General features: G+C 42.3%; 1 protein-coding gene across 3 annotated transcripts; it reads left to right on the top strand.

The window, feature by feature from the left end:
• Positions 1–576: 576 nt before the first annotated feature.
• ELAC1 (elaC ribonuclease Z 1) lies at positions 577–20,735 on the top strand. Of its 3 annotated transcripts, none has more exons than XM_050767764.1 (5): positions 593–691; positions 991–1,319; positions 6,841–7,005; positions 16,581–17,048; positions 19,185–20,735. In XM_050767764.1, exons 3-5 carry the CDS (start codon positions 6,849–6,851, stop codon positions 19,649–19,651), a joined length of 1,092 nt encoding a protein of 363 aa, XP_050623721.1. In that variant the 5' UTR covers positions 593–691; positions 991–1,319; positions 6,841–6,848; the 3' UTR covers positions 19,652–20,735. The 3 variants fall into 3 exon arrangements, with proteins under 3 accessions (XP_050623720.1, XP_050623721.1, XP_050623719.1); XM_050767762.1 differs by having other exon boundaries at positions 991–2,233; XM_050767763.1 differs by lacking the exon at positions 991–1,319 and having other exon boundaries at positions 577–691.
• Positions 20,736–21,402: the final 667 nt, after the last annotated feature.

Below are 21,402 nucleotides of genomic sequence, written 5' to 3'. Positions count from 1 at the left end.
TCTGGCAGTACATAGGAGACTGAAATACTTTTTTAAAAGCTGTTATTCAAACTGAAGGAGTTTTTCCCTGTGATCTATAATCGCCACGTGCCCGTTCTGTATACGGCCATCCTGGGCTTTTTCAATCCCACGTCCACTACCTAAGAGAACACGTCTGCAAGGCTTGGAGTGAGTACGGTACAATCAGCTTCAGATGTTAAGCAAATATTCCAACCTGGAGTAGGAAAATGGAATATGGATGGGGCTTTATGAAGGTGAATGTTCAGGCAAAGGATCTTAGTGGATGAAAGACAGTAAAGATTCCTCCCAACCGAAGACCAAAAACGACACATATGAGCAAAACATCAGGAAGAACACTCCTGTGTGGAAAATATTACACGGAAAACAAAAGAAGAGTCACTTTTTCCCTTTTGGTTTAGCCCGCTCTGTTCCTCAGGTCGACCGTCACCACCGCGACCTGGGAAGGAGGTAAACGCAGACACTGCCCTCGCTGCCCAGGGGAAGCCCAGAAGCGCGCCCAGAGCCAGGCCCCGGGCGGGTGCCACCGAGCGCGGACCTCCCTCGCATCCTAGAGCGGCCGCGCGGGACCCGGCCGGCGGCGCACTTCCGCCAGGGCGCATTGCAGCCCCGCGGACGGTTGGGCCAGGGTGTGGGCCTGCGCCTCCCTCGGCTTCTGGCGCGGGCCTCGAGGGTGAGTGCGGTGGGCATGCCAGAGGGGGGCGGGCGCGCTTCCTCGGGACTCGCCGGCTCGACCAGGCCCGGCCCGGCGCCGGGGACCTAAGCCTGGGGAGCGCTCGGGAGCGAGGACGCGCCTCGTTCACCGCCCCGGGCCGGAGCCTCGGCCGCCCGGCGCCGCCGCCCACCCCGCCTTTTTCGAGGCTAACACGGTCTCATGGGGGAGCCTGAGCTCTCTAGAGGCGGAAATCTGGCCTCTGGCCCTACCTGTACCTCGGCCTCTCACTTTCCGCCTCCCGGCCCCGGTTCTTTCAGCTCTAAGATGGAGGACGGCGGTATCTGCCCTATGCACAACGCAGGGTGATTGCAGGGTTGACACGGCCTGTCTGAAAACGAAGGAGCTCTGGTTCTCAACCCGGCAGCCAGTAGAATCGTTTGGGAAGCCTCCAAATGCTGATGCCCCATCATCACCGGGGAATTGTGATCTGTGGCCAGAACCGAGATCCACGGGCCCAGAGTGAAATGACAGTACTGTGATCACGACTGGAATATGCACTTCGCCGAATGTGGATCACAGTCTTGAGAAAGCAAGCAGCTGGGTTTTTGTTTTTGTTTTTTGTCCAAGAAGACAGGGACCTAATCTGGTTTGCTCGCATTTAATTCCTAGTGCCTAGAATGGTGCATGTCCCAAAACATGCACCATTGATGAAATAATTTCTAATTATTTCCCGACCTGTTTGGAGGGTTTTCATTATATTTGTTTTAAATTATTATGGAAACCTTCAAGTCATATTTGAAAATTGAATAGTATACTGAACTTCCAATTCATGATCAATCCTGTTTCATCTGTTACCCTCTCCCCCACTGTAGTATTTGAAAGCAAATCTGAAATGTAACATTCCATCTGTTATCTTGTTCATGTTTATAAAACACAATGACACCTTTTAAAACATAAAGCCGTTATCAGTGTGATTAGCACCTCATTTTACCCTCTACTATCCAGTCAGCATTTACATTTTCGTAGTTGTCTTTCTCCTCTTCCCCGGTTTGTCCAAATCAGTATCCAAACAAACTACACACGTTCCATTTGGTTGATGTCTGTTAGATCTCTCTTAATCTTTTCCCCTCTGTGTCTATTTTGTTCCCCGTATTTTACTTGAAGAACAAGTCATTTGTACGGTTCACGTTTTCTACATCCAGGATTTTGCTTTTTCCATCTCCTTTAATAAGCAGATATTTAGACCTGCAGCCTTGTTCAGGTCAGGTTCTATTTTTTGGCAAGCGAGCTTAATGGGGGATTACTGTGTTTTTCACATTGTATCACGCCAGGAGCTAGAGAGCATCTTGCCTCTTTGTGGACCTTTTAGCATCATAGGGTAACAGTTGACCAGGGAATGCCAGCAAATACATACAAAAGAAATGAGACACTATCACCTTTTGGCAACCTCTAATGAAATAATGGATTCTGGCAATGATCACTAGTGGCTGTTAACATCAGAAAGAGAGACAGCTAGACAATGCGTGCTGCCTAATGGGGTGCTTCCATCAGACAGCACAGGTTTGTCTTATCAAGTATTCTTGGAGTAATGGGGTTGGTGTGTATAGATGAAACATGATTGCCTATGAGTTAACAATTGTTGAAGTTCGATGATGGGTGTGTGGCGTTGCATTATGCTAATTTCTACTTCTATATGTGTCTGAAGTTTTTCAGAATAAAACTTCTTTTAAAAAGATTGATTAGTTGGTGAGTTTAGATCAACCTGATCCATCCATTGCAGTTCTCTGTTAGCCTTTTCACTAAGTGGTTCTCAAATCTGACTCCATGTTAGTATCACAGGAGAAGGCTTTTTATTTTTTTTTATTTTTTATTTTTTAATAAACATGTCTCACTTGCAGAATTTCCTATCTAAATGTTCTGGGATGAAGCCCAATTATTGATGTGGTTTTTTGTTTTGTTTGGGACTACAGGTGTATGCCACCATGCCCGGCTAATTTTTTATAGACACAGAGTTTTGCTGTGTTTCCCAGGCTGGTCTTGAACTCCTGGCCTCAAGCTACCCTGCCAAAATGCTGAGTTTACAAGCATGAGCCACCATACCTTCACTGATATGTTTTAAAAGCTCTCCAGGTCATTCTAATATGCCCCCGGGGTTATGTACTACTGATCTAAATCCATTATTAGTTAGGGATGACAAAGTGATTATATTCTATTATTCCTTCTGCAGTTCATTTGCCTTTACAAATGTTAACTTTCTGCATTCTATTTATTCTTACCTATCTTGCAAATCAATAAAGAAGCCTCTGCAAATAAAGCTCCTTTATTATCAGAGGAAGACTTGATCTTGGAGGTGAAAATGTAGAGTAACACATGGAAGGGATATTAGCAGTAACCTCAAGGCTATGCTTAAGGTAGAGATGCACCACCTTATGTATGACGGTTGGGGGCAGGAAATATGGGGAGAAGCTGTTTCCCAAAATGGAAAGGAAGACTAGATGGCGTGTAGTTAGAGAAGCATGTTTGGGCGTATGACACATTTCCAAAAAAAAAAAAAAATCAGCGTTAAGTAAATATAAATTTTTAAAAAATTAAATAAAATGCCACTTATTAAAACATAATCCAAAGATTTAAAAGAAAAGTTAATCACCCATGCAGCCCCCACCCCATCACTTTAATCACCCCTGAAATAACCCATATTAACAGGATGGTGTGTATCCTCTCCCACATCAGACTTCCTCTGTCTTACATAAATGTAGGGGTTTGGGGTATTGTTATAAAAATGACATCATGCCATAGCCGTCTGTAACTTTGTCATCCCTCCATGACTGTAGTTACAGAAGACTTTATTAGCTGCAGAATAAATAGTTGATAGAATAAACAATAGTACAAATGTACAATAAAATATTCAGCCATTTTCCTATTGACATATTTAGATTGCTTCCATATTTTAGCCAACTTGAGACCACCACAATATGCGTCATTGTACATAGATCTTTATTATTTGGGTAGATTCTGAAAAATGGGAATTGCTGGGTGAAAGCATATAATTATCAACAGCATCATTATTACTGGTAATATATATTGCCAAATTATTCTCCCAAAGCATAATCGCAATTCATAACTTTGTCACCATTAGTTTGTGACAGTACCCATTTACCCTCATCCTGCTTAGCACTGGCTAGCATTACTCCATTGATACTTGCCTGCCAACTGATGTGTGGTAAATGGTCGCTTTTTTTGTTTGTTGTGAGAGTGTTCTTGTTCTGTCTTGTTCTGTCACCCAGGCTTGAGTGCAGCAGTGAGATCACAGCTCACTGCAGCCTTAACCTTCCAGGTTCCAATGATCCTCCTGCCTCGGCCTCCTGACAAGCTGGGACTACAAGCACATGCCTCCATGTCCAGCTGATACTTGTTTTTAATTTTTTTGTAGAGACAAGGTCTCACTATGTTGCCTAGGCTGGTCTCAAACTCCTGGGCTCAAGCGATCCACCCACCGCTGCCTCCCAAAATGCTGGGATTACAGGCATGAGCTACTGCACCCAGCCTCTTTTTTCTTTATTTTGCATTCCACTAACTAACTGAAGACTGAACCCTTATCTTTTATTTATTACTGTTAATTTTTTAAATTGATACACGATAGTTGTTTGAACCTTTTTCATGCTTATAGGCCATTTGGATTTCTTCTGTGATTCATATATATGTGTGTGTGTGTGTGTGCACGCGCATGTGTATGTGTATATATATCCTTTGCCTGGTTTTCTGTTGCACCAGTATTTTTGTATTTTGAATGCACTTGCATAAACTTTTTTTTAGGAGCATTAACCCCCTCTCATAAGGGGGTCCAAACTATTTTTTTCAGGTTTTTTTTCCTTGTCCTTTGACTTTATGAGTCTTGATATGTATAAAAGATTTTATTTAGTTAAAATGTCTGTTTTTAAAATTTCTGGATTTTATGTCTTGCCAATAAGGGCTTCCCATCTCCACAGTTAAAGGTGTAAACATTCTCCTGATTCTTTTGAACATGTTATTGGATTTTTTACATTGAAATTTCTTAACTATGTGAAATGTGTTTTTATATACAATGCAAAGTGAGCATCTTGCTTTGCTTTTTTCTGCTAGAACAGCCAATTATGTCAGTCCCATTCATTAAAGAAACCACACTTTTTACACCTTCGTTGTATACTGTATTGATTCCAATAGGTAGTTGGTTTATTTCTGAACTTTCCCTTCCCTTTTATCTCTATTTTTGTGCCAATATTATTCTGTTTTATTTATTTATTTATTTATTGAGACAGAGTCTCACTTTGTCACCCAGGCTAGAGTGCAATTGCACAATCTTGACTCACTACAACTGCTGCCTCCCAGATTCAAGCGATTCTCCTGCCTCAGCCTCCTGAGTAGATGGGATTACAGGTGTGTGCCAGCATGCCCGACTAATTTTTGTATTTTTAGTAGAGACAGGGTTTCACCATCTTGGCCAGGCTGGTCTCAAACTCCTGACCTCAGGTGATCCACCCACCTCAGCCTCCCAAAGTGCTGGGATTACGGGCATGAGCCTCCGTGCCCGGCCTATTCTGTTTTAATTATGTCAGATTGCTGTAGTAAATGTTAATACCTAGAAAGGCAGGTCACTACTCACTGCGTTTTGGAATTTTCTTGCCCCTTCTCAGACATTTATTTTTTCTTCCGTATGATTTTTGGATTGTTTCTGTTCCAAAATAAATCCCACTGGAAATCTGATAGAATTTGCACCAAATATATCTACATTAGCTTAGGAAAGATGAACATCTCTGTGATTTCAAGTCATCCTATCAAGGACGTAATGTGTATCTCTTATTTGTGTGAATCTTTTGGGTGCTGTTCCTTTTCTGCTAACTTTATTTCTGGTAATTTTGTTTTTGCGCTTGGAATGGGTTTCCCCCCCCATTTTTGTTTTTATCTTGTTATTGCTAAGACTGAGAAGAGTTATTGAAGTTTTTGTATCTTATATATCCAGCTGTTGGTCAAATTATCTTGTAGTAGTTTTTCTTAAGCTTGTTTTCTTCCCTGACATCAATGTGGATAATCTATAATCGGTTATGTATAAATTTCAGTTCATTCTAATTTATTCTGTTTGATATACATCTTCCATCTCATAAGTATATCAGCGATGTCAGATGCACCTGGAAATAGTGAAAGGAATAGTGCTAGGAGTTGGAATAAACCTGCACATTCAACAGGTTATTGCTGATCACTTAAAATAGCAGAGTCCCAAGTCCTCGTGAGTCATGGACCATGTCACGTAGGGAGTGAGACATTTGTTCAGCATTATTGTGAAATATCAGCATGACTGGAGAGCATCATAGAGCATTATTGTTATGATTGTTTAGAGAAAGGGCTGATCATTATGGGCATCAGAGACACCATTTGGTAGGCATCATTAAATACCATCTCTTGCCCAGTATCTCAGCTAGAGTTGTTGTTGTTTAGTGTTTATTAGAAGGAATTTTATTTTATAGTTAATAAGTAGAGAGTACAGAGAGTTCCCATATATTCTCTTATCTCTCACCCCTCAGTTTCCCTTGTATTAACATCTTGCATTAATGTGGTACATGTTCAGAAGCTTAAGGGCTCATGAAAAAAAAAAAGAAAAATGTGCTACATGTTACAGTTGATGAGCCAATATTGATACACTGTCAACTAAAGTTTACATTGAACTCATTCACTCTAGTGTTGTTCAGTCTGTATACAATTGACCAATGTATAATGATGTATGTCTGTCTTACATATCATACAGAATCGTTTCACTGCCCTAAACATCCCCTGTGCTCCACTTGTTCATTCTTCCTTCCCTCCCCCTGTATCACTAGCAAGGGCTATTCTGTTTACTGTCTCCATAGTTTTGCCTTTTTGAGAACATCACATAGTTAAAATTCAACTATAGTTTTTAATTGCCTGGGTTTGGTTATTTTTGTTTGTTTGGGTGTGTGAACGATTATACAAGATTTGTTAACTTGTAGTTTTGCCAAGTTATTTAAAATCTTACTGTGGATATGTGTGGAATACTATGAGAGAACAAGAATCCAGACTTCTAAATAACCAAAAAGTAGTAATAGTGATAAATATTACAGGAATGTGTTTTTGGTGCAGTGATATGAAATAATCCGCAGATGATCTTTCTGTTGCAGGGTGGAAGATGTCTATGGATGTGACATTTCTGGGGACGGGTGCAGCATATCCATCTCCAACCCGGGGTGCCTCTGCTGTGGTCCTTCGGTGTGAAGGCGAGTGCTGGCTCTTTGACTGTGGGGAGGGAACACAGACACAGCTTATGAAAAGCCAACTTAAAGCAGGTTAGTGTGCCTTCAGCTATCTCATTAAGATTTTTTTGTTGTTCTGCTTCATTTTCTTGGCTCTTCTTGGACATTTTGTTCGGAAACAGCCCTGATGGTTGCATCCCACTTCAATGCTAGATCCTGGTGAGACTTGGAAGGCCAAGTCCACTGGACTTCATTTACTTATTTACTTGCTTTTCATTTATCCTGTGGATGTTGAGAGCAAGGGTTCATGTAGGCTCGGGGTTTGGGAAATGTCATGGGATATACCAGGCATATTAGATGGACACTACTTTAGCAAGGAAGCAGTGTACATACTTACTTCTACCAGGAGATAGTTTTCCTGAGAGGATGCAAAGGGTAGGAAATGTTTGGAGGAGGGAGATGCTCTTTTCCTCTTGACGTTATCAGGGCAAACTTCTCAGAGAAGTTGACTTGTCGGTTGTCAGAGGAGGAGGAGGAATTTCAGGGCTGAGGAGAAGAGGGGCATTTCAGCTAGAGGGAATGGAGTGAGCAGAGGCCAGCACCCGGGAGACAGAGCAGTCCAATGGTGAAAAGCTTCAGCTCAGAGTCAGGCAGACCTGGGTTCTAGTCCTGGCTGTGTGTTGGGCTTGTGACCTTAGCAGACCAGCAAACTTCGACTTTACTTTCCCCATCTTGCAAATGGGGATAAAAAGTCTACTTAGAAAGGGTGTTATGAGAATTACATGTAATCACTTATTCTCTGTGTGGGTGCCTCTTTGTCAGTTAAATCTTAGCTCAAAGGCCATCTTCTCAGAGGCTTTACCAGATCCTCCTGTATTAAATAGTTCCTCTCTCACCCCAGTCATTTCTTTACTTTGTCCTATTTTTATTGACTTCTTTGCATTATCAGTATCTGAAATTATGTTATTTAGTTTGTTTCTGTGTTCTTTATCTCCCTATACTGTAAAGTAGGTTCCATGATCATTTATATACCTAGTAGGTGCCTAGCTATATCTCTTCAGCTAGGCATCTTACTAAGTATGTAAATGATTATGGAACTTACTTTAGTGAATGGATAAGACATTTAGCAACTTAGCATAGTGCCTCTCACTTATTAGGTCTTGATAAATAGTATTGAAATCATTATTCCTACAACTCATCACAGTACCTGGCACTTGGTGACTAAAGATACTTCTAGTGTTCAAGGATCTCTTGGTCTAGTGATGGAAACTGACATGCAAACGGACAGTAATCAATCATGTAATCTGATAAGTAGAATAATGGAGGTATTTTCTAAGTACTTTGGAACACAAAGGAGGGGGAAGTAACTAACCATTCATTAAGAGAAGGCATCCCAGAGATTGTTAACAGTTGAGCTGGGATCCAAGAGATAAATAGAAGTTTTTCTGAGAGAGAAGTAGAGATGGACATTGAGGGAACAGACAACAAAGTGAGCAACAAGTAAGGAAGTTTCCAGGAAACTGGAAACTTGGGGAGCATTGAGTAGTTGGCTAGGCTAGATGGAACTAAGAATGCTGAAAAGGTGAGGGCTGACTGTGAAGTCCTCTGTAGCATAGTAAGATATTTAGACTTTATTATTTTACTGGGAAAAAGGAACCAATCGTGTTTTTAAGGGGGGAATAATGCGATCTTGTTTGTGTTTTAGGACAGAATTTTCTGATGGCACATGTATTGAGAGAGAGAGAATAGCGTCAGGGAGACCAGTTACAAGGCAGTTGCAATTCACTTGTATTAATTTATTTTCATACTGCTATGAAGAAATACCAAAGACTGGGTAATTTATTAAAACAACAAAAAAAGAGGTTTAATGGACTCGCAATTCCACATGACTGGGGAGGCCTCACAATCATGGTGGAAGGCGAAGGCAGAGCAAAGCCATGTCTTACATGGTGGAAGGCAAGAGAGCATGTGCAGGGGAACCACCCTTTATCAACTCATCAGATCTCATGAGACTTATTCACTATCATGAGAACAGCATGAGAGAACCTGCCCGCCATGATTCAATTACTTCCCACCAGGTCCCTCCCATGACATGTGGGGATTATGGGAGCTACAATTCAAGGTGAGATTTGGGTGGGACATAGGTAAACCATATCATTCCACCCCTGACCCCTCTAAAACCTTATGTCCTCACATTTCAAAACCAATCATGCCTTCCCAATAGTCCCCCAAAGTCTTAACTCATTTCAGCATTACTTCAAAAGTCCACAGTCCAAAGTCTCATCTAAAACAAGGCAAATCCCTTCTACCTGTGAACCCGTAAAATCAAAAGAAAGTTAGTTACTTCTTAGATACAGTGGGGGTACAGGCATTGGGTAAATATACCCATTCAAAATGGGAGAAATTGGCCAAAACAAAGGGGCTACAGGCCCCATGCAAATCCAAAATCCAATAGGACAGTCAAATCTTAAAGCTCTGAAATGATCTCCTTTGACTCCATGTCTCACATCCAGGGCATGCTGATGCAAGGGGTAGATTCCCATTATATTGGGCAGTTCCACTCCTGTGGCTTTACAGGGTGCAGCCCACTTCCTGGCTGTTTTCATGGGTTGGTGTTGAGTGTCTACAGCTTTTCCATGCACACAGTGCAAGCTGTCAATATATCTGCTATTCTGGGTTCTGAAGGATGGTAGCCCTCTTCTCACAGCTCTACTAAGCAGTGTCCCAGTGGCTATGTGTGGGGTCTCACACCCCATATTTCCTTTCCACACTGCCCTAGTAGAGGTTCTTCATGAGGGCTCCACCCCTGCAGAAGACTTCTGCCTGGACATCCAGGTTTTTCCATACATCCTCTGAAATCTAGAAGGAGGTTCCCAAACCTCAATTCTTGACATCTGTGCTTCCATTGGCCCAACACCACATCTAAGCTGCCAAGGCTTGGGGTTTGCACTCTCTGAAGCAACAGCCTGAGCTATACCTTGGCCCCTTTAAGCCACACTGGTACGCAGAGCACCAAGTCCTGAGACTGCACAAAGCAGCAAGGCCCTGGGCCCAGGCCAGGAAACCATTTTTCCTTCTAGGCATCTGGGCATGTGATGGGAGGGGCTGCTGGGAAGACCTCTGACATGCCCTGGCAACATTTTCCCCATTGTCTTGGTGATTAACATTTGGCTCCTCATTACTTACACAAATTTCTGCAGCCAGCTTGATTTTCTCCTCAGAAAATGGGATTTTCTTTTCTATCACATCGTCAGGATGCAAATTCTCTGAGCTTTTATGCTCTGCTTCCCTTTAAACATAAGTTCCAATTCATATCTTTGTGAATACATAAAAGTGAATGCTTTTAAGAGCACCCAAGTCACTTCTTGAATGCTTTGCTGCTTAGAAATTTCTTCTGCCAGATACCCTAAATCATCTCTCTCAAGTTCAAAGTTCCACAGATCTCTAGGGCAGTGGCACAATGCTGCCCTCTTTGCTAAAGCATAGCAAGAATCATCTTTGCTTCAGTTCCCAATGAGTTCCTCATCTCCATCTGAGACCACCTCAGTCTGGGCTTTTTGGTCAAAACCATTTAACAGGAAATTCCAAACTTCCACGTCTTCCTGTCTTCTAAGCCCTCCCAAGTCTCTAGGAAGTTCTAAACCTTCCCACATTTTCCTGTCTCCTTCTGAGCACTCCAAACTGTTCCAACCTCTGCCTGCTACCCAGTTCCAAAATCATTTCCACATTTCCAGGTATCCTTATAGCATTATCCCACTCTACCAATACCAATTTACTGTATCAGGCCATTTTCATACTGCTATGAAGAAATACTCAAGACTAATTTATTAATTAAAAAAAGAGGTTTAATGGACTCACAATTCCACATAGCTGGGGAGGCCTCACAATCATGGTGGAAGGCAAAGGCAGAGCAAAGGTATGTCTTACATGGTGGCAGGCAAGCAAGCATGTGTAGGGGAACTGCGCTTTATCAAACCATCAGACCTCATGAGACTGATTCACTGTTGTGAGAACAGCATGAGAAAACCTGCCCCCATGATTCATTTGCTTCCCACCAGGTCCCTCCCATGATGTGGGGGACTATGGGAGCTACAATTCAAGATGAGATTTGGGTGGGGACACAGCCAAACCATATCATCACTCTGTGTGTGTGTGTGTGTGTGTGTGTGTGTGTGTGTGTGTGTGTGAGAGAGAGAGAGAGAGAGAGAGAGAAGGAGGATGTTGAAGTATAGAGATGGAGATGAGAGATTCAATTTAAGAGATATTTGTAGAGCCAAGAGGAGGTGGTCACTGAATGTCTAGTGTGTGAGGAAGTGAAGAATTAATACAAGTTACTGATGGTGATGGCCTGGACTTAGAGAAGAAGTCAGGAAAAGAGTTGTAAGAGGAAGGAGCTAATGCATATTGTTTGGGACATGTGGCCTTCAGGTATGTACAGTTGAACCCTAATTATATACTGTCTTGTGTTGAAACTTTGAGATAAGTCAGGTGCTATTCTTTGCTTTACTTGGATTGTACAGAGATTCCTTTCATGAGAACCTTCATGAGAGCCCTCCGGGCAGGCATAGGTCAGAGTAGAGACTTGATAACATTTCAGACAGTAGGAGTTGAGGTGGCAAGGTGTACTAAAATAGAAACAAGAAATTGTTAAGAGTGAGTACCAGAGGTTTGGCTGTGGGAATACATCTTTTTATTTAATACGTGTGTTAGTTATCTGATATTATCTAATAATGCATAACATTATAAATTTAATGGCTTTTTTGCATTTATTATCTCCTAGTTACTGTGGGTTAGGGAGTTCGGGCCTGGCTTAGCTAGGTTTTCTGCCTCAGGGTCTCAGTAGACTGCAGTCTAGGTGTTGGCTGGGGTTACAATTTCATCAGAGGCCCAGCTGGGGAAGATTTCTCAGCTCTTTCAGGTTGTTGGCAGAACCCATACAGTGGTAGGACAGTCTGCCCTGAGCTCTTTGAGTTCTCTGCATTGTGGGTTTCTGCTTCATGGTAGCTTACTTACTTCTTCATAGCCAGCATGGGAGAAGGAGACTCTAGAGTAAGTCTGCTAGCAAGATGGAGTCTTAAGTCCCATAATGTAATCACATTGCATTCTTGTGCCATATTCTACTGGTTAGAAGCAAGTCACAAGTCCTGGCCACACTGAAGGAGAGGGGATTATAGGATGTGAACACCAAGGGGTAGGGGCCACAGGGACCACCTAAAATATCCACCACAATTTTACAGTTCCTTTATATATGATTTTTTTTTTTTTGAGACAGAGTCTTGCTTTGTCACCTAGGCTGGAGTGTAGTGGTGCGATCTTGGCTCACTACAACCTCTGCCTCCTGGGTTCAAGTGATTCTTATGCCTCAGCCTCCTGAGTAGCTGAGATTATAGGCACACACCACCACACCTGGCTTTTTTTTTTTTTGTATTTTTAGTAGAGATGGGGTTTTGCCATGTTGCCCAGGCTGATGTCAAACTCCTGAGCTCAGGCCATCCGCCCACCTTGTCCTCCCAAAGTGCTAGGATTCAGGTGTGAGCCACTGCGCCCAGTCTATATAGGATTTAAATAAACAGTTGGAGTTGGGCACAGTGGCTCATGCCTGTAATCTCAGCACTTCGGGAGGCCAAGGCAGGAAGATCACTTGAGGCCAGGAGTTTGAGACCAACCTGGGCAACATAAAGAGACTCTGTCTCTACAAGAAATTAAAAAGCCGGGTGTGGTGGTTTGCACCTGTGGTCCCAGCAGGAGGCTGAGGCGGGAGGATCCTTTGAGCCCAGAAGGTCAAAGCTGCAATGAGCCATGATTGAGCCACTGCACTTCAGCCTGGTGACAGAGCAAGATCCTGTCTCAACAAATAAGTAAATAAGCATGAATGCATGCATTCATACATATAGTTGGTAAATCTAATCCTGGCCACAAAAACCCAAACAAACAAACAAACAAACAAAAAACCCCAAAAGCCCAAAGGAGCCTTTAGTTTACTACATTTCTATAGGCTTAGAAAAAAAATTTCTGAGGCCAGGAGTGGTGGCCCACATCTGTAATCCCAGCACTTTGGGAGGCCAAAGCAGGTGGATCACGAGCGAGGTCAGGAGTTTGAGACCAGCCTGGCCAACAAGGTGAAACCACATCTCTACTGAAAATATAAAAATTGGCAGGGTGTGGTGGCAGGTGCCTGTAATCCCAGCTACTTGGGAGGCTGAGGCAGGAGAATTGCTTGAACCTGGGAGGCGGAAGTTGTGGTGAGCCGAGATCACGCCACTGCACTCCAGCCTGGGCAACAGAGCGAGACTCCATCTCAAAAGAAAAAAAAAGAAAAATTTCTGGCCTTAGAGAGGAAGGTGAGATAGTAATCCCAGAGCATTAACTGTGACTCTCTAGTACTTCATTCAGATGCCCCCAGTCTCAAACTGGAATGAAGCACCCTAAGTACATACTAATTTCTCTCCATAACCTATTATGGACCTATCATTAGGTCCTATCATTAGGTCCATAATAGGTTGAAACCCTTTCAGCTTGTACTACCTCCAGGGATAATAAGTTTTGAATACAATTGCAGTTTTGTTACATGGATATATTACATAGTGGTGAAGTCTGGGATTTAGTGTACCCATCACCAAATAATGTACATTGCACCCATCAGGTAACTAATCATCCCTCATCCTCCAGCCACCCTTCCACTCCTCCAAGTCTTCCATGTATATTATTCTATACCCTATACTCATGTGTACATATGAAATGATTATTAAAAGTATTATAGGCCAGGCGCGGTGGCTCACGCCTGTAATCCTAGCACTTTGGGAGGCCAAGGTAAGCGTATATCACCTGAGGTCAGGAGTTTGAGGTGACCTCCTCGAACATGGTGAAACACCGTCTCTACTAAAAATACAAAAATTAGCCGGGCATGGTGGTGGACGCCTGTAATCCCAGCTACTCAGGAGGCTGAGGCAGGAGAATCACCAGAGCCTGGGAGTTGGAGGTTGCAGTGAGTAGAGATCGAGCCACTGCACTCCTGCCTGGGTGACAGAGCAAGACGCTGTCTCAAAAAAAAAAAAAAAGAAAAGAAAAGAAAAAAAGAAAAAGTACTGTAAGAGCATGATTTTTTAAATGATATAAAAAGTATAAATGCTTATTGTAAAAACTCAAAACAGAAAAGTGTAAATAAGAAAAGTCCGAGTCCCCCCCATAGGTGAATTTCCTATGTATATAGATATGGTGACAGTACGGAGTGTGTGTGTGAGTGTGTGTATAGTTCTGCATACATAGAATTATACTGCTCTTGGCATAACCTGCTTTTTTTTTCAACTGAACAATGTATACAAACCATATATTGCAGCTTTTCCAAATCCAGTAAATATACCTATGTCTTCATTTTTAGAGAATGTTCAGTATTCCACTCCTCTGTGGATGACATATTCCCCCATAACTTCCTTGTTTCCAAGGGAAAGGGAACTCAGGCATTTTTGTGTCTTCATTTGAGAGCTTCCTCATACCTTTGATAATTGTGGTTGCCATTCCTTCTCCCTTTGAAATCAGGTTTCTTGAAAAATGAAGTGTTGTCTCCCTGAAACTATGATAACTGTAAGAAGCAGTTTTTTACTTAATTTGCCTCACTTCGGGTTCACAGGTTGTTTTGGTGTTCAGTTTGGCTTTGTTTTAGAGTAGATAGGGAAGGGCCCAGAAAGTCAGATGCTGGCAGTTTTTAGGCCACTGGGGGATCTGGACTCAGTGACTGCTGTAGTTCTTTTTTTTTTTTTTGAGATGGAGTTTAGCTCTTATTGCCTAGGCTGGAGTGCAATGGCGTGATCTCGGCTCACCACAACCTCCACCTCCTGGGTTCAAGCGATTCTCCTGCCTCAGCCACCCAAGTAGCTGGGATTACAGGCACGCGCCATCACACCCAGCTAATTGTGTATTTTTGGTAGAGACAGGGTTTCTCCACGTTGATCAGGCTGATCCGCGTGATCAAACTCCCGACCTCAGGTGATCCGCCCACCTTGGCCTCCCAAAGTGTGATTACAGGCATGAGCCACTGCGCCTGGCCCTATTGCTGTAGTTATTTTGTCTGCAGAGTCCTCAGGTCACGCATGGAGGTGGCTTGGCAATCTGGACAGGGAGACAGGGGCAATGAGGGATTCAGGCAGTAAAAAAAAAAACAGCAAAAAGGAGCATATTGAGGAAACTTCTAGCGAGCCTCCTGGGGATTCACAAGTTCCACAATCAGCCTGTGCCAATCTATTGTTCTCTCTGTTGCTGGGGCCTGAGCTTGATGTTGTAATTCTGGGAAGACTTCCTTGGAGAACACTTGATATTATGGAACAAATCACATTATAGTAAACTATTCCTGTTCTTTTATGGTATCAGTAAACTGTTTCTGTACTTTTATAGCATCAAATATTTAAAATAGGTGGGCCTTGAGCAAAGGACCAGAAGCCTCTTTTGTACTAGAAATGTGTAAATTGTGGTTGTTACTTTTGAAATGCCATGTGGTGCATCTCAGAAAATGCTGATGTGGCATCCTGCCACATTCCAGCAATAAATTCGGTTTACCATTGGCTAAACCAAGTTATAACCTAAGCCCATATGCACTGAAAAAACTGTTGTGTTAGTTCAGACTGAAAGGAAGAATGGACCCAAGTACCCTTACATAATCGGCCCTCCTGTATTCTGGCATCTATTGCCCATCTTCCTTCTCAGTTCCTCACCTTGTTCCTCTCCTACCTCCATTCTCCCTCCTCCTTTTCCCCTCCCTTCCTCACCCTCTTTCCTTTTTCTCCATCTTCAACCTCACCCAGACAAGCAGGCTGTGACCTGATTGGTTAATCCCTGTCCAGCATAGGGAGTCCTTAAAAGGCAATTTTGGGTTCAGGCACTGGTCCAGTCAGTTGGAGCCAGTGGAACATTTTGTTTTCCTGGAATACATGTTTGCTTTTCTCAGAGGGAGCAGTAGGGAGCAATGTAATTGCTAGATGTTTTTGATACTTGAGGCCTATCTATTTAATAGTTAAGTGAATTATTTTGGTGCACTTATATATTTTACTTGTTTTTTTATGTGGCAGAAAATGTATGAAAATACTCTGAGAGCTGTAAAACTATGTAATATGAAGATGTTTTATGAAAAATGTTATATCTTACTGAAACCATCTAGCGGGTCTAGGCACAGTAATCCCAGCACTTTGGGAGGCCAAGATGGGAGAATTGCTTAAGGCCAGGAGTTTGAGACTAGCCTGGGCAACGTAGCAAGACCCCATCTCTACAATATTAAAAAAAAAGAAAAAGCCAGACATAGTGGTAGGCTCCTGTAGTCCTAGCTGCTTGGGAGGCTGAGGCAGTAGGATCACTTGAGCCCAGGAGGTCAAGCTGCAGTGAGCTATGATCACACCACTACACTCCAGCCTGGATGACAGAGCAAGACCTGTCTCTTTAAAAAAACTATTAAAAACAAACAAACAAACAAACAAAAAACCATCTGATGAAATAAATCCTGTCTTTCTTGTTTTTGGAATCATGTAGCAAAATGTAAATGAATAAGTTTATGATGGTAAGTAGAACTTTTAAATTCAATTTACTATTTTTAATGGAAAGTGTTAGGCTTGTTTCAAATAGCTTTGTATGGGTTTTTAGTTAATGAAAAATTTCCAAATGTATTTCTCTATCTCCATCAAAAGGGAGAATTACCAAGATCTTCATCACACATCTTCATGGAGACCATTTCTTTGGCCTTCCTGGGCTCCTCTGCACAATCAGCCTGCAGAGTGGCTCCATGGTGTCCAAACAGCCTATTGAAATCTATGGCCCTGTAGGGCTTCGGGACTTTATCTGGCGAACCATGGAACTCTCTCACACGGAGCTGGTCTTCCGTTATGTGGTTCATGAACTGGTTCCTACAGCGGATCAATGTCCTGCAGAAGAATTAAAAGAATTTGCACATGTGAATAGAGCAGGCAGTCCTCCCAAAGAGGAACAAGGAAGAACTATCCTATTAGACTCAGAAGAAAACTCGTACCTTCTGTTTGATGATGAACAGTTTGTTGTAAAAGCATTTCGCCTCTTTCACAGAATTCCCTCATTTGGGTTTTCAGTCGTGGAAAAGAAACGCCCAGGTAAACTCAATGCACAGAAACTAAAAGACCTTGGTAAGTGTCTTTTTTTTGTTTTTATGCTTTTCCCCCACTTCTTATCAATAGGGCTCCTATTAACTGAAGCTATAAGAAGTGTCATAGTAAGGCCAGGAGTGGTGGCTCATGCCTGTAATCCTAGCACTTTGGGAAGCCGAGGCGGGCGGATCACTTGAGTTCAGGAGTTCAAGACCAGCCTTGGCAACATGACGAAACCCCATCTCTACTAAAAATACAAAAATTAACTGGGCGTGGTGGCATGCGCCTGTAGTCCCAGCTACTTGGGGGGCTGAAGCAGGAGGATCACTTGAACCCGGGAGGTCAAGGCTGCAGTGAGCCAAGATGGAGCTACTATACTCCAGCTTGGGTGACAAAGTGAGACTCTGTCTCAAAAAAAAAAAAAAAGTGTCATAGTAAACTTCCACTCCTCTATCCCAGGCCTAAAACTGACATTTTCTCCACTTAGTCCCTTTGCCCAAAGTTTGCTTATTAAGGAAAATACATGGGACCAAAAAATGCTATTTAGAACAAAAGCCAAGTATACATTTGAATCCTGTCTTCAGCTTCCTGGATCCACATTCTTTCTTATACTATCTTGGTTGGCAAGGTGATTTGGGTGATAGTGGTGGTGGCTTTAGGTCCAGGCTTTATTTTTTCACGTCTTCCCTTTGATATGTGTTTTTGATGACATCTTTGGTCTGAGAATTTTTGCCATTGATCTTAACCTTATAACTGCAACCATGTGCTTTCAGAGTTTCCTTCTCTATCTACTTTGCTTACTAATTTAACCTTCATTAAATTAATTTGGTATTCAAAACCCTGTGCCTCAACCAGTTTGATGTACCAGGGTTCATTACAGTGGAAAGCAAGCATGCAGAGGTGGGCTTGGGGCCCATCTAAGTCTTCACACCTCCTCCATGCTAAGCCAGTATGCATGAGGGGATCTTCAGCACCTCTTGCGAGGTAGAGTCCAGGTACATTATATCTCCAGTGTCACTGCCTTCATGGGCATGGTGTGGCAGTGCCTGTAAAAAGCACAGTGGCATTTTGTGTGTGCTTGTTTTTTTATTTATGCGATCTCTTCCTCAACTAAAACAAAATGCTAGATAATGAGGAAAAGTGACTTAGGTTAATGGTATTTTTATTACCTGAAAGCCTGTAGAAATACTATTATATTTGGAAACGTTAAACATGATCTGTGTTGGAATTGGTGGTCATGTTATACTAGTTTGTAAGTATTGTCCATAGTGATGATCAGGTCTTATTTTAAATTAGTATGAGATTTAAGCCCACTTTGATTAAGTGTGGAACTGCCCGTCTACCAAGAAGATTAATAATGTACAATTGCCTGAAAAAATGCTCCTTGATCTTGTAATACAAGCAATCTTCACTAACAATTTTTTTATTAAGTTACTTTTAGGTACTTGTTTTAACGAGGTGTTGATTATATCGTGTTTTTGTTTGTTTGTTTGTCTGTTTTTGAGGCAGTCTTACTCTGTTGTCCAGGCTGGAGTGCAGTGGTGTGATCTCAGCTCGCTCACTGCAACTTCTGCCCCCTGGGTTAAAGCAATTCTCGTGCCTTGGCCTCCCATGTAGCTGGGACTACAGGTGTGCACCACTACGCCTGGCTAATTTTTTGTATTTTTAGTAGAGGCAAGGTCTCGCCATGTGGCCAGGCTGGTCTCGAACTCCTGAGCTCAAGTGATCTGCCTGCCGTGGCCTCACAAAGTGCTAGGATTACAGGCATGAGCCACTGCGCCCAGCCTGATTATATCATTATTTAAATGCACTCTCAAATTTTACCCAAAAGTGAGCTTATTAAATAAAGCACTCTCAAAAACTGTTGTTTCCTTGCACGACAGAGAATCAAGGATGTTATAGTGACTACAATAAGGTCCTAGTGATACTTAGGAGACTAAAACTTGTCTGACATGTATGCATGGGAAATGTTTTAAGTACTAAGGCATTGCTAATATCAATCAACACTGAAACTTGAAAAATGTATAAATAATTCCAGTTTTCCACAAGTAGTAAAACATTTATAACAATTATGGATGCCTTTTCCATTAGCTATTTGCAATGCTGTTAAAATAGACTCTTGAAAAGTCATAAATTCCATTCCTATAATGTAATGTTATCTGCCTTCATCATTAGGTGTTCCACCAGGTCCTGCCTATGGGAAGCTGAAAAATGGAATTTCTGTTGTTCTGGAAAATGGGGTTACAATTTCTCCCCAAGATGTCTTAAAAAAGCCTATTGTTGGAAGAAAAATCTGCATATTGGGTGACTGCTCTGGGGTTGTGGGTGATGGAGGAGTAAAGCTGTGTTTTGAAGCAGACCTGTTGATCCACGAAGCGACCCTGGATGATGCCCAGATGGACAAAGCAAAGGAGCACGGCCACAGCACACCACAGATGGCAGCCACATTTGCAAAGTTGTGCCGTGCAAAGAGGCTGGTTCTGACTCACTTCAGTCAGAGGTACAAACCAGTTGCCTTGGCCAGAGAAGGAGAAACAGATGGCATTGCAGAACTAAAAAAGCAAGCTGAATCAGTGTTAGATCTCCAAGAAGTGACTCTAGCAGAAGATTTTATGGTGATAAGCATTCCAATCAAGAAATGAAACCAGTGTTCCTGGGTGCATACTGACATGTCTGTGAATATGTTACTGAACCTACAGTCCAGTTTTTTATTTCTTGTTTTAGTCTGAGATTATTTGGGCCTTAATAATCCTAAAAAGAATGGAGCTGCATTGATGAATTGGCTCAGTATTTAAAGGGAGCAAGCTTTTTGATAGTAAATCTTTTTAAGAGAAAAAAAACCCCAGCATCCTTTTTAAAGTCCAGATTTGACAAAATGATAGACTATTCAGGTATACGTCTCATTTTGTGCTGCTACCACAGATAGCCAATATTCCATGCAGTCCTGGGTTTAGCTTCTGCCCAGCTTTATTGCTGCTATTGGCAAAGAGCACAGGACTCAGCCCTCGTGGCTACAAATGGTATTTTGGCAGTTTGTATTGAATCTGTTTGTGTTATTAACAGAATAAGGAGAAATGTCATGAAACGCTGGACACGCAGGATTGACGATAGCATGACCATAGCTTTGCTGGAATACTGAATGCAGGGTTTGGCTAGGTGTTTATTTTCACATTTTATTGAACTTTCTGTTTGACTCTTAACCCATAGTTCTCAGCTTGGGTGACACTGCTCCTCTGGAAGCAGGTTTGAAATTATGGGGATGTTTTCTTGTCACAGTGACTGAGTATGGTGGGGGTGGGTGGTGGTGGTGGTGGTGGGGGTGGTGGTGGTGGTAGTGGTGGTAATGGTGGTACTACTGCTACTGGTATTTAGTCAGCAGGGATCAGGGATGCTAGATGTCCTGCAAAGTTTTGGTCAGTAATGTACAATAAAGAATCATCTCACCCCGAAATGCAAATTGCAGACCCATTGAGATACGCAGCAAGTTAAAGTTTATATTCTTGATGTGAATATAGTTTACCAAAATTAGTGACATAATGAGTCAAATTACTAGGTAAGTCAAATCCAAAAGAGTGAATATGTTAGAATTGCAATGTCATACCAAATAACATTCAAAAGAAATGAGCCATCAAGTGAAGCTTATGAACCTGGAGGTAAAAAATGCTTATCTATTAAACTAAGGTTTCATTTATGTGTCCCTGTTAATAAACATTATTTGCCCAACAATGTTTCTTAAAACATGCTCCATGGCTAGTCTTGAGTGCTGATTCACTCAAAGGGGCTCCTCAGTCAAATCAGTTCGGGAAACACTTTATTGCTGTCTGTCCTTCTAGGAGTGGTGTAGTGCCCATCAACATATTAAAAACAGTATTGCTTCAAATGATCGTAAACCAGTGTTGGATGCCAGAAAGACCTGATCCTACAGTCCCATTCTGTGACTTATGGTGGTACCTCTGTGTGGTCTGGAGCAGGTAACTCACTCTCCGAGTTTCTTCAGCTTGTTCATTTCAAAAATGGGAAAAACAGTAAGACCCATGTCATAGATTGTTAAACAAGACAACATATATAAGGGGCATAGCACATTGCTTAAATGTGTTGAGAAATCCTGCAGTACAGAGGCCTGTCAGCTCTATTGAACCCCTTTCTCAGTCCTATTTCACCAGGTACTACCAATTAACATCTCAGGAACCTGGAGAGCTTTACGGCACACATATTTAGAAACACTGTTGTAGTACTTACTGTTTGATTCCTCTGGGTTCTGGGTCTTCTCTGGCCAAAATTTTTGACTCCTGGCTAGTTGTGGAGACTCCAAAGTGGTGATGATCGGCTGGGGGCAGTGGTTCGTGCCTGTAATCCCAGCACTTGGAGGCAGGCGGATTGCTTGAGCCCAGGA

The sequence above is a fragment of the Macaca thibetana genome, chromosome 18 (genome assembly GCF_024542745.1).
Source record: "Macaca thibetana thibetana isolate TM-01 chromosome 18, ASM2454274v1, whole genome shotgun sequence".
Classification (NCBI taxonomy): Eukaryota; Metazoa; Chordata; class Mammalia; order Primates; family Cercopithecidae; genus Macaca; species Macaca thibetana.
The sequence above is the reverse complement of the archived record's forward strand: the minus strand, read 5'-3'. Positions and strand labels throughout refer to the sequence as shown.

Excerpts from the sequence above, each read along its gene's own strand:
- ELAC1 (XM_050767763.1), top strand. The coding sequence starts at position 6,849 with ATGTCTATGGATGTGACATTTCTGGGGACGGGTGCAGCATATCCATCT. Across the intron at positions 7,006-16,580 it reads GAAAAGCCAACTTAAAGCAG|GGAGAATTACCAAGATCTTC; the intron begins GTTAGTGTGCCT and ends CTCCATCAAAAG. Across the intron at positions 17,049-19,184 it reads ACAGAAACTAAAAGACCTTG|GTGTTCCACCAGGTCCTGCC; the intron begins GTAAGTGTCTTT and ends CTTCATCATTAG.